Genomic DNA, 14,945 nt, shown 5'->3' on the forward strand with positions numbered 1-14,945 from the left:
GTCTTACTGATGTCAATAGACGACTTTGGTAAGGTTTAACATCCAAGGATAACATCTGACATCACTTAATCTGAGAGTTGACCATTTCTGACAGGATGAAAGGTTTGATCAGGTCACTCGAGACTTTCTGCTTCTTTGCCTCACTGAGAAACAAAGAAACAGGACTAGCTTCCTGCCTCAGGGCCCAGGAACACCAGTTGGGAAAACAATTGTTTTTAAGTGATTACCTGTCAGAGACTAGCTGTCTCATACAGGGTCCTGTACAGAGACACATACTTAGTTTTACTTGACTTTAAAATTTTAAAACTTAATGCCAGGAACCAAAAGTATAATACCCCTTTGACAGAAGACAAATTAACCCTTACAGTTAATTTAACTTACACATTAGAAAAGCTTTGAAAAGGAAAAGTTTGTTTATCGCCCCTTTGACCTTGTTTGTTCCATCTATTTTGGCAACCATGTTGTGGCCTCAGCAGTGAGGCCTGGATTTGATGTGTTAGCAGAAAAAAGAAAGCTTCAGCTTCATTAAGACAGGGTTATGATAAAGGCCTGTAGGGACATTAAACTTCTTTATTTTCCATTTCCTGTTTAAAAAAAAAAAAACTGCTTCAAAACATCTCACGGCTAATTAACTCACAGCACTGATCAAAAACGTCAACTATTTAAAAAAAATGCAAGCACAAACTAAAATCATAACAAGCTGTGGGACAAAAGCAAGATAAATATTCATCAGAAATCTCAGGCAACGATGAAATATTGACGGAAAAGGCAACTAAATTTGAGAAAAAAGCTGAGAGAGCCTTTTTTTGGTGTAGAAGCTAAGAGTGATTCAGTGTGGATTTCAAACACTTCCGCCTGGACTGGCCCACAGCATTGTTAACCCTTTCAACAATGTAAACCGTGTCCTCAACAGGACGCCATTGTACCTCGGCGTGGTAATTTTCTCCCTAGGGGAGCTATAGAATTGCACTTTTCTTATTCTCAGTGAGTGCCAGTGAAGTGGTCGAAAGTGAACCTTAGTGTACTCAGTTTTCTCAGTTTTTGTAAGTAATGAGATAATAATACACAGCGTTTAGTAATCACTAGTAATATTATAATTTATGTTATGTCATGAGTTTGTGTAATGAAAAAAATTGTTATTGTATGTCAAAGCCACTGGCATATCAGCTCTGCGCTCTCAGAGTGTCCTTTGGCATCAGTACCTGATGTATTATGCAACAGTGAGACAGGGCTTACTATAATAATGATGATAATACTAATAAGAAGAAGAAGAAGAAAAGAAGAAACTTTCTTTATATACTTGCATCTTTAAAAAAACAGAGCTTAAAAAAATGCTTTGACAGAAGTGAAAAAGCAGCATACTCAAAGGGTAGATTTAAACAGGAAGCCTAGACAAAAGGACCTTCAGAGGACCTTTTGTGTACATGTGTACACAACAAAGAGAATAAAAGACATAATTAAATAAATGAAAGACTAGAGGCAGGCAATTAGCATGAAAACTAAAACCAAAAGATAGAAGAAATCACATGTAGCAGAACCACTTAAAACAAAGTCGGGAAAACTGAGTTCTAAGAAGTAAGTCTGTGAGCCTGATCTCTTCTAGCCGGTCATTTGTAAACCAAGGGGACCTGACTGCAAAAGCATAGTCATGGTTAAGTTGTCATATTTGACGCCAAACCACATTTTTAACAATCTAACAAAGCAAGCAGACCTAAACAATCAAACAGCCAAGGATAAGTTCAAAAAAGTCATCACGTGCAGATCTTTGAACTATTCCCAGAATTAGATATAAGTGTGCTGAGGTTGCTTCTTTGGAACAAGCTGCCCGCTGACCTGAGGTCAGTTATAACTGTGTCTGCAGAAAGTTTGGCATAATTTAATGTAGTTTGTTCCAGAAGCAAACTCAAAACCTTTTCATTCTCACAGGCTTACATGTAATCTGGTTGTTCAGTCTGACGTCACTAGCCTTGTCTGGGTCTAAACTCCGCTGCAGGTCCATATATCAAACGATCACTGTGGCATTACTGAGAGTTGAAAAACTGTCTAAAGTCTTTCATCTTTAATAAAATGATCAGCGTTCTGCTCTACCAGGTGTAACAATTGAGTTTAACATCCAGGCATCCATGAAAACGGAATTTATGACATTTAACGGAGTTAGAAGTTAGCAGGGAGTTAGCTCGCTAGCTTCTATCTAAATACAATATAGCATGTCCTGACTGCGGGGTTTTGGAAACAAATTAAAACGTACAGCTGTGCTATCACTTCCAGCATAAATGAAGACAGAAAACTAAACAGCAGTGACGTTTGTAGGGTAACTGAAGTTGGTCTAGCTGGTATATAATGATGTGCTACGTGACCGCTAGCGACACAGCTATGTTAGCATAATATAAACAAGCTAACTTTTTTTCCACTCGATAAAAGTTACCGTGAGTGTTCTCGGTGGTCAGAAACAAATGTAATCGCATGGCAGGATGCTGTAAAAGGACCAAACTTCAGCCAGGAGAACAACTGAGATAATCCATCCACAATGCGAGGTTAGTCATTCATATACTGCTGCATGGGCTGGGCTGTAGTTACATCCTAAGGTTTTAAAAACTGAGCTTAAATAAATGATTAGTGATTAGTGGTAATAAAAGCCGAGGGAGGTCAACAGGGATCACTGACTGTTTTAGGAGCTTTTTGAGATCAAATAGAAGAAAATACATAACATTAAACATGTTAACAACACAAAAGCCATATTAAACGCAGACTACTTTAGACCCGGAGTAGGATTCGTCGCGTCATCACTGAACAACCGGATTATTGTGTGTATATGAGACACAAATTCCCTTTGGGGTTTGCTTAGGAAGGGCATTTGGTTAAATACCACCACCACTCTATCTGCCTCCTTATAGACAGAGTATAAACATCTATAAAGAGTGGATGGTTTCTTGTCATGGTACCCCCCACCAAACGAGTTGGCCACCAGGATGTGAAGGGTATGGGTCTGACAGGGCTCCAGGTGTACTGAATTGCCCTCAATGTAATGACATGAAGGTGTGAGATGCTGGGATTGCAAGAAGAGGCTACTCAAGCATCTTTTTTTCATTTTTGTTGTTCCAGAATATCGTGTCTTTTATGTCTTGTGGAACAAATATTGAATTGTCCACAGGGTGAACAACCGCGACTCAAGACATGAGTGCATATGCTGGCACAAATCTTCAGAGTAAAGACTGAGTGGGAGCCGGGTATTCATGACTTCACAGTGAGGGTCGTTGGCCTAGTGAGCCCAGAGCAGTCCAGATAAGCCCCACTTCTTTTCATGCCAGATAGCCAATATTTATACCTGGTATGTGCGGTGCCACTCTCCGATGGCGCCTAGAGTGATCCGAGATGATTGTTTTAAGCACAGACACAGAGCGGTTCGTTGACCGTGACATTGTAAAGCTGGAACTATAAAACAAAACTAATAATTATTAAAAATGTTACCTTTTTCCCAAAATAGTCTTACTTTCCTTTTACTTAGATTAATCTACATCCGTCAGACTAAAGACACAGACCTCTTTCATCTGTAACATTATGTTCAGGGATTGAAGCGGGTTGATTTTGGAAGATGGTTTCAAAATTGGGTCACTCCCTGGGAGATTTGCTGGAAGTATGACAGCCTGACGAACTCTATTTCAATCTGCTGCCACAAATGACAAAAGTCTCACCCATTAGCTTGGACAATTTTATCCTCAAAATAATGTGAGTGTTTCAGGAGTGCTCTGAGTAAAATTTTCCTAATGAAACTATACTTAATTTGTACAACATGTGAGCCTAAGTAAATCATTCTCAGATCAGCTGAGAAAATCTGAAAACATTACACTTTAGGAAACTTGAAGATAACATCAGTAACCATTAACCAGGTAGTTAAGGGCTGAAGGCTGCACAGCTCACCAGCAGTGAGGTGTACGTAAACGTGAGTTTTGCAATAGCCGTGGTGTTAGAACAATCCCTTCTTTGTACTTCAAGTCAGCTAAGTTCCACTATCAACACACAGCAAATCCACTGACTGTTGTCAGGGCAGCACCATGTGGACTTCAGTGCAGAGTGTTTTTGTTGTTTTTGGGAGGGGGGGCTTGCACACTTCCTGGAAAGCTCAGGGATAAGAAAAGAAGGGCATTATACCAAAAAGACATGCCAACAGTCCAACTCATAAAGTTTCTCAAAAAAACTGATGTTAAAGTGAGATTTATTCATTAAACACACACACACACACACACACACACACACACACACACACACACACACACAGGAATCTCAGTTTCTACACAGACTATAAAACCAAATCATTACTAATGGTTACCCCTGTGGGATAAATATAACACTGTAAATGTTGAGTTGCTGTCAACTAAAAACTAATACATGATCATTTTAATGGTCTGAAACAGACACATTATCGAGCCCATCACATTGTTTATAGAGCGTCTGAGTTGAAGCCATCGTCACTGTGTTTCAGCTTTGCCAACTAAAGTTGTGATAATCAACCCGGCTTGTGAGTGCTAGAATCTGCCATGTGTTTGAAGATTAAGGGATTCTTTTGACAAAATCTGAGGGCTCTTCTCTTGATAAGGTCATTGTCCAATTTCACAGTTTACCAAAATTTGATTGGTTCTTCATTTGCCCATGTTTAACATGATGAAATTAAAAGAAATAGCAGTGTTAACACAGCTTTGAAAATTATACATTTAGTTTCGTTTCGTTTGTTTTTTCTTTTTCTTTTTTGTCTGACTAAGAGGACAAACCTCCGCTTTTACTCTTTTATTCGATTTATCATCAGTTTACTATATTGGCTGTTACTGTACTGCTATCCATCTGAGGCAGTGCTAGCGGTGGGGTGGCGAGAGTAAAGCTGCCTATGTGCATCTCTGCTGACAGCAGAAGAGACAAAGGGGGAGTGAAAAATGAAATAATGAATAATTAGTTCATGCATTATTACCTCTGGGCTAGAGTATTGTAAATCATCATTATTATCAGATTGTCCAAAAAAAGACTAGAAATAGAGAGCATATTTCTCTCATACTGACTTCTCCTCTCATACAAGGTCTTGAGTAATCAGTCCCTGTTTTATCTTAAAGACCTCTATCACCCCAATAGAGCACTTCACTCTCAGACTGTGGGCTTACTTGTGGTTTTCCAAGAAAAATGGGAGGCAGAGCCTTCAGCTTTCAGGTCCCTCTTCTGTGGAGCCAGCTCCCAGTTTAGATTCAGGAGACAGACACAGTCTACTTTTAAAATTAGGCTTAAAACTTTCCTTTATGGTAAAGCATAGAGTTACGGCTGGATCGGGTGACCCTGAATCCTCCCTTAGTTACCCTGAAATGTGGGTGTTTAATCATTAGTCATTATTAATCTCTGGCTCTCTTCCAAAGTGTGTTTTTCTGTCCTGCGTTCTTCCCTCACCTTTCCTACATTCAGTTTTTCAGACATCATCTGTATGATTCAAATAATAAATTAATTAAAATGGATTGTTTGGTTAGGTTTAGGCATTAACAACACACCGTTTAGGTTTAGAAAGCCCACGATTTGACATCTGTGGAGCAGCTAAAAACTAATAAGAATTTTTAATGTGCACGTCGGTAACTTTTTGTTTTCTATATTCCAGCATTTATTGAACAATCATTATCACATTTTTTAGAAAAACTGATCTCTAAACAGATAAAATTACATTTGGATGCATTTGAACTACAAGTTTTTTACTCAAGAGAATAAATTAAAGAAGCTATGGTGGAGCCTTTGAAAGTCATCATGAGGTTCAAATTACCAAATTATCCAATCTAATAAAGCAGATTAGATGACAGAGATCAACAAATAGTGATCATCATAAGTTCTGTTGGGATGCATAGCACCAATAGTTGTTGTAAACCAAGCACATCTACCAACAACAGCCTCTAGCAGTGCCATCACACCTCAAAAACTGCACAGGAACGGCTTTAGGGACGCAAGAGCATAAGGCAATGACATAACCCCCAAAATTAACGATCCTAATCAAATTGAGCATGCAAGTGATGCAGTAGTGCAAGCCTAATCCACACAAACCACAAGACCTTCAAGGTACCCCAGAAGTTGAAGGGCAAATATTGTGTACTATAACTAGCTGATAGATTTTTTGGCATCATTTTGTTTTCATTTACATGGAAAAATGTCAGCTGGTGCTCTTAATAAGCTGAATGGTACCAGAAGACAGCGCTGGTGAGTTCCGTTCCACCGCAAGAAAATAAGGTCTCCAAAACAAAGAAACTAAAGCAAAACAGGATCCTTCCACCAAGCCAAACGGGCAACAAGTAGAAGAGTGATTTCACAGCCTTGACATTTAGGATGCCATATATCACACAGCCTCACTGCTGTATTGTTCTCACTTCTTACAGAGAAAAAGTGAGTGAATGAGGGGAAAAACAAAGACTCTTATTCTGTACATAATATGTGTCAGTAACAACAAATTTGTTAGCTGGAACCACTTAAAGGCCTTTTTAAAAGCATCTTTGGATACAGAAAAAGTAAAAGAAGGAAATAATTTGTTTGCTTTGATATGTGTGACTATTGCAACATCTCAGATGCACAAATGTATACTAAAATCTAAATATAAAAGTCATTGATACAAAGTGTCCACATTGTTACAGAGCTGCTCACTGGTATCTGCAGAGTACTATATGTCATTGAGTAACAACCAGCCTGATGCTGAGACCGCAGCTATGAGGATGTAAAATTCTCCATGTAGCCATTGCATCTGCAACAACTGGGGCGAATTAAAAGGGCAATGTGATAACATGTCTGGGTGGGAGGTGGGATTTGTAACAATGAGCTACATCAATGCAGATGTCTCCAGGCTATGTCGTAGTAAGCTTTAATGTTAGCCCGACTTGGGTATGATTTCCGGGTTGCTCTCCTGCACTGGTTCCCATCATAGTAACTGTCTGATATACACACTGACAGCCGCAGACCAGCATCCAATAACCCACTGCATAATATAATCTACAGTAAATGCAACAGTAGCTCTAGATACTCAAAATAACGTGTCTCTTGGTTGCCTTCCACTGAAGCCAGATTTAATCCAGAATCCTCCTGCTTTAACGTGAAAATCTGAGAAAAAGCGGGGAAAAAACTTCAGAGTGCTGCATGTGACTTTGAAAATTCTGTCCTTTCTGCTTCAATAATGTAATCATGCCATACATCTCTGTCACCACATGGTCACACCCCTCTCCTCCAACCTTTACAGTCTCTCTCTCTCTCTCATTCACATCTGCACATACACACACTTACACACAGCAAGTCTGCACACCTATCGGAGTGAGTAGAGGTCCTGCATGGTGGATGTGAGGAGAATTTTAATAGCCTTTCTTCCTGTCCTGCTAGGCTCTTCACTTTCCATTCACAATGCAGGCAGAGATAATTGGTTTCACCTATCTAATGGGACCCTAGTGAGTTAATCCATATGTTGGTGTGTGCTTTCCCTGTCATCTACATGCAGCTCTCAGATAAATCAGTGTGTTTACAATACAGCCTTTAATGTAGTTTGGTTGTTATAGTGCATCAGACGTGTTAGAGCAGCAGAGAGGAGGAGGAAGGCATTCCACATAGAGCACTTTAATAATGATCAACTCAACCAGCCTGCATGGGTTGATTTTTTTTTTTTTTTCCTTTTTTCTACACGACCAAACAAGGCAACAATGCACAAAAGCCACTCACTTGATGAAGTAACTGGCTCCTTCTTCCGTGAAGCCCTCTTCCCAGCCTCTTGGTAAATCTATAACACGAGCAAGAACACATTGAGCGACCCGCTGCACACTGCAGCAAAAGCAAAATATCCTGCTGCTATCCTGCAAAATCAGATAATTTGTGGCGTACCTGAACGTATCATATGTCCAGAGTTAACAGGTTCGCCAGTGCGCGGATGTAGCCAAGTAGTGCTTTGAGTTTTATCACTGCAAGAAAGACACCTGTTACTGAATGCTAATAAAACAACGAGAGGGAGAGAAAAAATCCCTTCACACCGCCTCGTAAAGTACTCAGAGCAGAACAAGTAAAACGCCTCACCTAATGAAGAAGACTCGACCATCTCGACAAACTCCATAAGACCAGTAGTCAGGTAGGGTGTCCCGTCCGAGAGGTGCCGCCATGATCTCTCGACTCCAGCTCGGCTCGTCCCCCCTTTCCCTCTCCGCAGACTTTTTCCAGGGAGCCCACATAATACCGCCGCTAGGGCTGCATAGTTTTTAAAGGGGACGAATACCAAACAGAGCAACAGACGACCTCCCCTGCGAGACTCTTTTGTTGAGCAACCGGGTCCTCATAAGTAGCGGTCTGGCAAATGATTAAAAACACAGCCGATCCTTGCATAAGAAATTAATAAACTAATAAAGCCTAACCAAAGAAGTGCAAGCACAAAATAGTGCGTGAGCTAGAAATGAACCGGATAAAAGCTTTGGCGCTGGGGAATGGAGACTTTTCAAGGCTGGTGATTGAAATGATTTCAGTTTTTGGGTGGCCTAGTTGTGAAAGTAGTTGTACTATAATTCACACATGAAAGCAAAACGTGCACGCTTTCAAAGAATTGTGGGTATATGTTAAATAAAGCTGAAACAAATCATCCTGCTTAACTGATCTTTGTTTTAGAGAAATGCAATGAGAGAAACATGGGTGCAAAGGGTTTCATCTGAATATTGGTGGAGGGGGCTCTGTGTTCCCCGTCATCTTCCATTTACTCTTTATTTTTACGCACCACTTTTTATGGTTTAGTTAATTAAGTATTACTGTGTTATCCTTTATATCAGGGGTGTGCAATGAATTTTCCCAATGGGCCAAATGAGAAACTGGGACTGTTGTGGAGGGCCACACCGATAAGCATATAAAGGAATAAAATCAATGTGGACATTTGTTTTGTTTTTAATTACATCTTTGCTTTTATATTGTCTGTGTTTTATTATGTTTTAACTTTTCTAAATCCACCTTTACATTATCTTATCTCTTCTTATTGCAGCCCCTATAAGTCGGATAAGTGGTAGAAGATGGATGGATGAGTGGATGGCTGAATTGAGTTCAGCTTGTTGGCATGGCCCTCCATAACAGTCCCAGTTTCCTGTGTGACCCCTTGGGAAAATCAATTGCCCACCCCTGATATAAAGGATAACACAAAAATCAGACAGCAGATAACAGAAGTGAGGTTTTTGGGCATTCCTTCTGTTATTTTCAGATAATTATTCTCAATTTTTTAAATTTAATATTATCTCTGCATTGTCAACACATATCCAAGTATGATTGACTCTCCTATCCTCCTTTTTGTTTGCTTAGTCCAGATTAAAGTGTAAGGAGTTGACAATTCTGCCTGATGTCAGACTACTAAAAACAGCATGGACAGCCAGCACGACCTAGACGATCGTGGCAAATTAGCAACAATCCAACAACTTACTTAGTTTGCAGACTGGAAAAAGAAGTCCCTAATAACTTCCTACGCCTTTCCCTTTTCTAGTATATCTGCTCTGCCTGTGCACGTGCACAGTGCCACAAGAGAAACTGCAGCTGCTGACTGAGTTTACATGTGTGTTGGGGCATGGATAATTATGTTTACCACAAAACATTTGATGTTTTTATGAACTTATAATTAAAATTTTTGCAGTTAAAAAAAAGCGTTCATCACAGAGTGTTACTGAAGTATGGGTTTTCCTTTTCTAAATGAGTTTTGCTCTGTGTAGAACACAAATGCATGTGCTGTCTGAAGGGGGGAAGTATCCCTAAACAGTTTCTAATCTGCTTTTTTGATATAGAGCTGCTTTTGTGACATAGGTGATAAAAGTATCGGTCGGTGGCCATGAGATATTTTTGCATGGCCAGCAGTTATCAGCTTACAGGCACAGTATCAATAACCCGAGGCCACGAGTTAATAAGGAGTGGGAATGAGTTTAAGTTGTGAGATATTGTTGGGTGGCCACAAGACGGGGCATGTTTACTGATCACACTGACTGAGCTACAACAAACTAGATTTAAATAATCCTATTTTACCCTACAATATTGATTTTAGTTGTTACCAGGCAATTCTAGCATATCGTTCTATCAGAAGACAGGCTAGGGAATGAGTTAGCCAGGCTAGCCTCCATAAAGCTCTTTAGTTTGACACACAGTGTAGCCGACGCACTTCAATAAGGATGTGCTGCGTTACAGAGACAGCTGGGACAACAAGTTATTGTTCATCTGACCATTCATTACTAACAGGTGGCCAAGCAATAATATTTTTCCCACCATCAATCCCACCTAGATTATTAATAGTTTGGGAAAAATGCAAAAATAAATAAATAAAAGATTTTCAGGGCTAGGTGCTCTGGGGCTTAAAAAACTGTCCAGCACGTGAGTCATGAAGTAAATATCAGTTTGAAAATGCCATGAGTCTTCTGTAAGGCTGTTTTAATAAAAGCTGGACCAACATCACCAGTTTAGACTAATAGAAATTTCATATAAATAAACATCGCAATAACCCCTCTTTTTTAAATTTTCTTAAAACAATCTTTACAATGAACGATAAAAATAATACAAATGTAGATAAAGTTGTCTATTGATTCAGGTTTCCTGCCAAAAAAACGTCCTTTTCATTAATAGAGGAGAACAAGCAGACAATCAAATGAGTTCTGCTGAAATTTTATAGAAACTGTCTTTTCCCTTTTATGAAAGAATGATCCTGGAAGTACCACATAAAAACTACACAAAGTGATATAGGAGTAAGCACAGATAAATGCTTATATTTTGATATTTGTCTTCCAAAGGAAAACAGAGGACTGGAGTAGTGAAACGTGAGGATATAAATGTGTGCTGAGAACGTCCGCAGGTCAGGTTGAATCTAAGTCCCTGCATTAATTGTACTGGAAGCTTTAGGTGATGTTTGTCAGCCTCGCATCACCTTCACTGGCACTGCAGCCAAGCTTTAAGGACAGAAAGCCTTTCTGACCATGACACATTACAATAATGCTTACACTGCATCAAACAGACCTGCCCAATTTACCGCCGCTGCTCATAAATTTTCACTGGGCAGGCAATGTTCAAAGTCACAGTGGTGTTGGCACAGGGGCTATTTTGCTGACCAAAAGACAACAAGACAAGCAGCACGGTTTCATCTTATCATCCCAAGCTCTCTTATACTAATGAATCATCACTATTATGACCCTCATTGTGTAATACCATGTGCTTTAACTGGTTCTGACTCACTTCGGGGATGTTTTGTTCTTCCCCGGTGGTTCAAGGCACAGCTTTTTAAAGATAGTGGAGGATAAAATTTTCTCAAAAGCTTTGCCTTTATCAGCCGTGCAGAAGCTGTTTAACTGAAAATCTCCCAAATTCTTACCTACATGAAAGAAAAGTAAAACAAAATTGGGTCATAAACTATTTCTAACCTGTAGGATTTCTGATCATATATGACATGTAATAATCTAATTATTAACTAAATAAGATCTACTTCCAGGGAACCATTTCAGTAAAAGAATTGGTATTAGTATTTTTCACAAATGTACACTTAGACTCATGAGCCTCCTCATTTTTTTATATTTTGCTACCAAAATGAAAAAATAGGTGCAGCACCTCCACTGTCTTTTAAAAATGGCTGTGGATAGTCACTGCTCGACCTCCATGCTAACCTCATCCATACGTATTGATGAGGATTTGAACCATTTCAAATTTTGATTCATTACTCCATAAGACATGTTGCCACTGATGTTTAGCCCAGTTTTTGTTTAATTTGGCATACCTCAGCCTTTTCTCTCTGTTTCCCTTCCTTAAGAATGGCGTATTGACAACCATCCTTCTACTGCTAGTAACAAAGTGCCTAAAGATACAATTTAAAGTTGGCTATAGGTCATTCATAGGTCGGTTTTAATGTGCTTAACAGATAAAATAAACATTCCTCTGAAAATGGTCAGGTACAAGGACTGAAAATGAGTTTAAAAGCCAATAAAGTCCAAAGAAAAAAATTGAAATGATTGCTCAAGACCACTTTAAAAAAAAGTACAAGAAAGGCTAGCTCCCTCAAAATATAAAGAAATGTAGGGACTTTTGCACAGTGCTGTAGTGCCATACATAGGCAGATTTATCAGAGATTTTTCATGACCAGCTTGATTTTTTCTTAAAGAAACAAACAAAATGTGTGAATGTTGAAATGTACTATTATAGCTGTTACGATATTATAACATCACTACCCTGTTACAGCTCACTGCAGCTAAAAATGTGATGCATTTTGGAGCTTTTCCTCTGTACTGTACAAAGGTCAGGCAGACACAAGCAACAGAATTAAATAGAACAGTGTCTAAATTAATCATCAATACCACCAAACATTACATTTACACTTGGCATCATTTGATTCAACTTGTTGTGTATTCCTCAACCAGTCTGCACAATCAGGTACAGAGTGCTGAAACACCATACGCACTGCAGCGTAATCATCTCGTAGCCAAACTCAATTGCTGTTATTTGACCTTGCTATGATTTATTATCATCCCCACTATGTAGACATCCATCTATACATGCTAATTTACACAAACAAATACACACTTAGTTGCTGCGCAGGCCAGCGCAGCTCTGCAGTATGTTCTCTGCTGCTACTGCTGCTGAATCCTGCCTCTTGCCTGCCAGAGGCTCACAATGCAGCAAGGTGACTCAATGTTATTGTCTTCTCCTCAGAGAGCCTCCTCCCGCTGAATCACTTACTTATGCTCGCTAAAGGTGCTGAGCTGAAAATGAAATAAAGATTCTCTTGTTCTGACTTCCAGCTCTTCAGTAAGGAATCATTTGGATCTTAATCTAGTTGGCAGAAGCCCTTATAGGAAATCAATAGCCTCTTTTCAGAAATGCTTTTTTTAAAATACACCTTCATGTCAGCAGAGTAAGGTATATAAATGAGTGTGTACAGGTTCCTACATTATTAACACTCTCTGTAGGGTAATATTTAGACAGTAGCCTTCTTTTCATTATGCAGCACATTTTATGATATAGTGGCTGATTAAAAAGAAATGCTGATCTTCCCATCCACTCTAGTGTTCTTTCACTATCAATTCCAGTTATGATCTATGACATTGAATAATTGCCTTCCAACTCAGTGAACTATTACACTGTCATCTAAAGAGCAGGGATGTTATATTTAGTCATAACCTCACTTATCCAGATAGAAATTTGATTCATTGTCTTGCTGGACCTGCCAAAGCTTCAAAGTCTTCATTGCATTTTTATTCTGTCATCCATAATTCCAGTAGAAAGCTAATGGTTATACAACTTGCAGGCAGCAGCTCTAAGTCTTCTTTCAGCCCTGGTCCAATCAGCTGTTGAAGATGTAGCATGAAAAAGCAGAACAGCGTTTAAATAATTCCTTTGTAAATAGGTTTTCATATATGCTGATTCGTAGGTAATTAAACCACAGCAGCAGGGATCGATGCTAACAAGGTGCACAATTTCATGGCTGATGTTAGTGTCATTTGCCTTTAAGTATATTTGACCAGTTAAGCAAAACACTCAGTACTTTTACAAAAGTCAAAATGATGGTAATAATCGACGCAGCCAGCACATAGCAACAGCGCCCTCTTCTGGCGTTATGGTCTTTCGATACAGATGGCTGAATCTACACCAATCAGGACTAAGTTTGAGATTTGCTACAGATTTGCGGTGGGACTGCAGTAGCTGTGAATTTCACATCCACTATGGAAAATATTATTATAACACCAGTTACACATAGATTAAACGACTGTGCACCCTTTTCTTTTCGCCCCAATATTTAAAACATGACCTTCATTTATATCCCAGCTACACACCTGTAAAGTGTTGTGGCTCTATAATGAACAGTTACAGTTACAAAAAAAATGATCAAATCTTTACAGACACACTGAACAAAGGCAAGACACACAAAAGAAAATGAGTAGCAGTCATTTATTCATGGCTAATCAGCCTCTAAGATGATGAGTACAGTTTGAGCTTGTATAAGCACACATACACACACACAAAAAAGTTTCATGTAAGATCTTCCCATGAGGCCAGTGAACAGGACCGGGGTTAAGAGGTGAACTTGGTCCCATTAATCACAGACTGCTGCTTCCTGAGCTCAGAAAAAGCTGAGGCAGAACTGCACTTAGGGGGATTTTTTTTCCACAGGAAGTAAAGCAAACACTGACTGAAGAAAGTATTAAATGCTTAAAGCTGCTGGTGAAGTCCCAACATTGGAATTGGTTAGCTATACATTTATTCAAGTACTCTATTTGCACTTTTTATTTTAAGGTATAATAAAAGACTTTCTGAAGGTCTTTGAAGTTTTTCTTTGAACACTGGATGGTCCTTTACTCATTTTCAGGCCTTGTACCTGACCATTTTTCAGATGGTTTATCTATAAAATGCAGTGGAGGCTCTCTCATGTTTGGGGGCTGCATTTCAAACAGTGGAATTAATATCAAAACTGATGGAATTATGAATGGGATCTTTTGCATCTTCAAAAAATAAAAAATACAATAACTGAGACTTACAATAAAGTATCGTTGCACTGGTTTACTGAACCTTTCTTTCAGGGCATGTACAGAACATCAGTATCCATTTTCTACTGCCTCCTACAGGACACACTCTTCTTCCACTTCCTTACACATTAATGTAACACAGAACTAATACTGCCTCTCCTGGCATTACCATTGTAACAACACACTCATTCTGTTTCTTTCAGAAGAATAACAGGAACTTAGGATGTAGGTATCTATGGATAATAACTATTATGCATACTCATATATTTATATAACCTACTAATTTCTTGCGATACCACAGGATCGTACCAAACAAAAGGCAGCCAACATCAAAAGAAGAGCATTGAGAGTCCTATATACTACTTCGAGAAACTGCAAGAAAGCTTGCCTAAGAAAGTTCATTGTTGTAGAATAAAGGTGGTCATAATAAATATTCACTTTCCATCTTGTTAGAACTTT

The 14,945-nt window shown here is 39.0% G+C and overlaps 1 protein-coding gene across 9 annotated transcripts in view; it reads right to left on the reverse strand.

Annotated features, from left to right (window-relative positions):
• The window catches only part of plekha7b (pleckstrin homology domain containing, family A member 7b), an 80,021-nt gene extending 71,604 nt beyond the window's left edge, over positions 1-8,417 (reverse strand). For 3 of the 9 annotated variants that reach the window (XM_076883200.1, XM_012917029.3, XM_076883197.1), the window contains exons 1-3: positions 8,056-8,414; positions 7,867-7,943; positions 7,708-7,765 (exon numbers count right to left, since the gene is read on the reverse strand). In XM_076883200.1, the coding sequence (XP_076739315.1) occupies positions 7,708-7,765; positions 7,867-7,943; positions 8,056-8,207 (287 nt within the window). In that variant the 5' untranslated portion in view covers positions 8,208-8,414. Of the gene's footprint in view, positions 1-7,707; positions 7,766-7,866; positions 7,944-8,055 lie in introns of all 9 variants that reach the window. The other 6 variants (XM_012917030.3, XM_012917034.3, XM_012917032.3 and 3 more) reach the window with 4 other exon arrangements.
• Between the last annotated feature and the right edge of the window lie 6,528 nt (positions 8,418-14,945).

Source organism: Maylandia zebra, linkage group LG1, assembly GCF_041146795.1.
Source record: "Maylandia zebra isolate NMK-2024a linkage group LG1, Mzebra_GT3a, whole genome shotgun sequence".
Classification (NCBI taxonomy): Eukaryota; Metazoa; Chordata; class Actinopteri; order Cichliformes; family Cichlidae; genus Maylandia; species Maylandia zebra.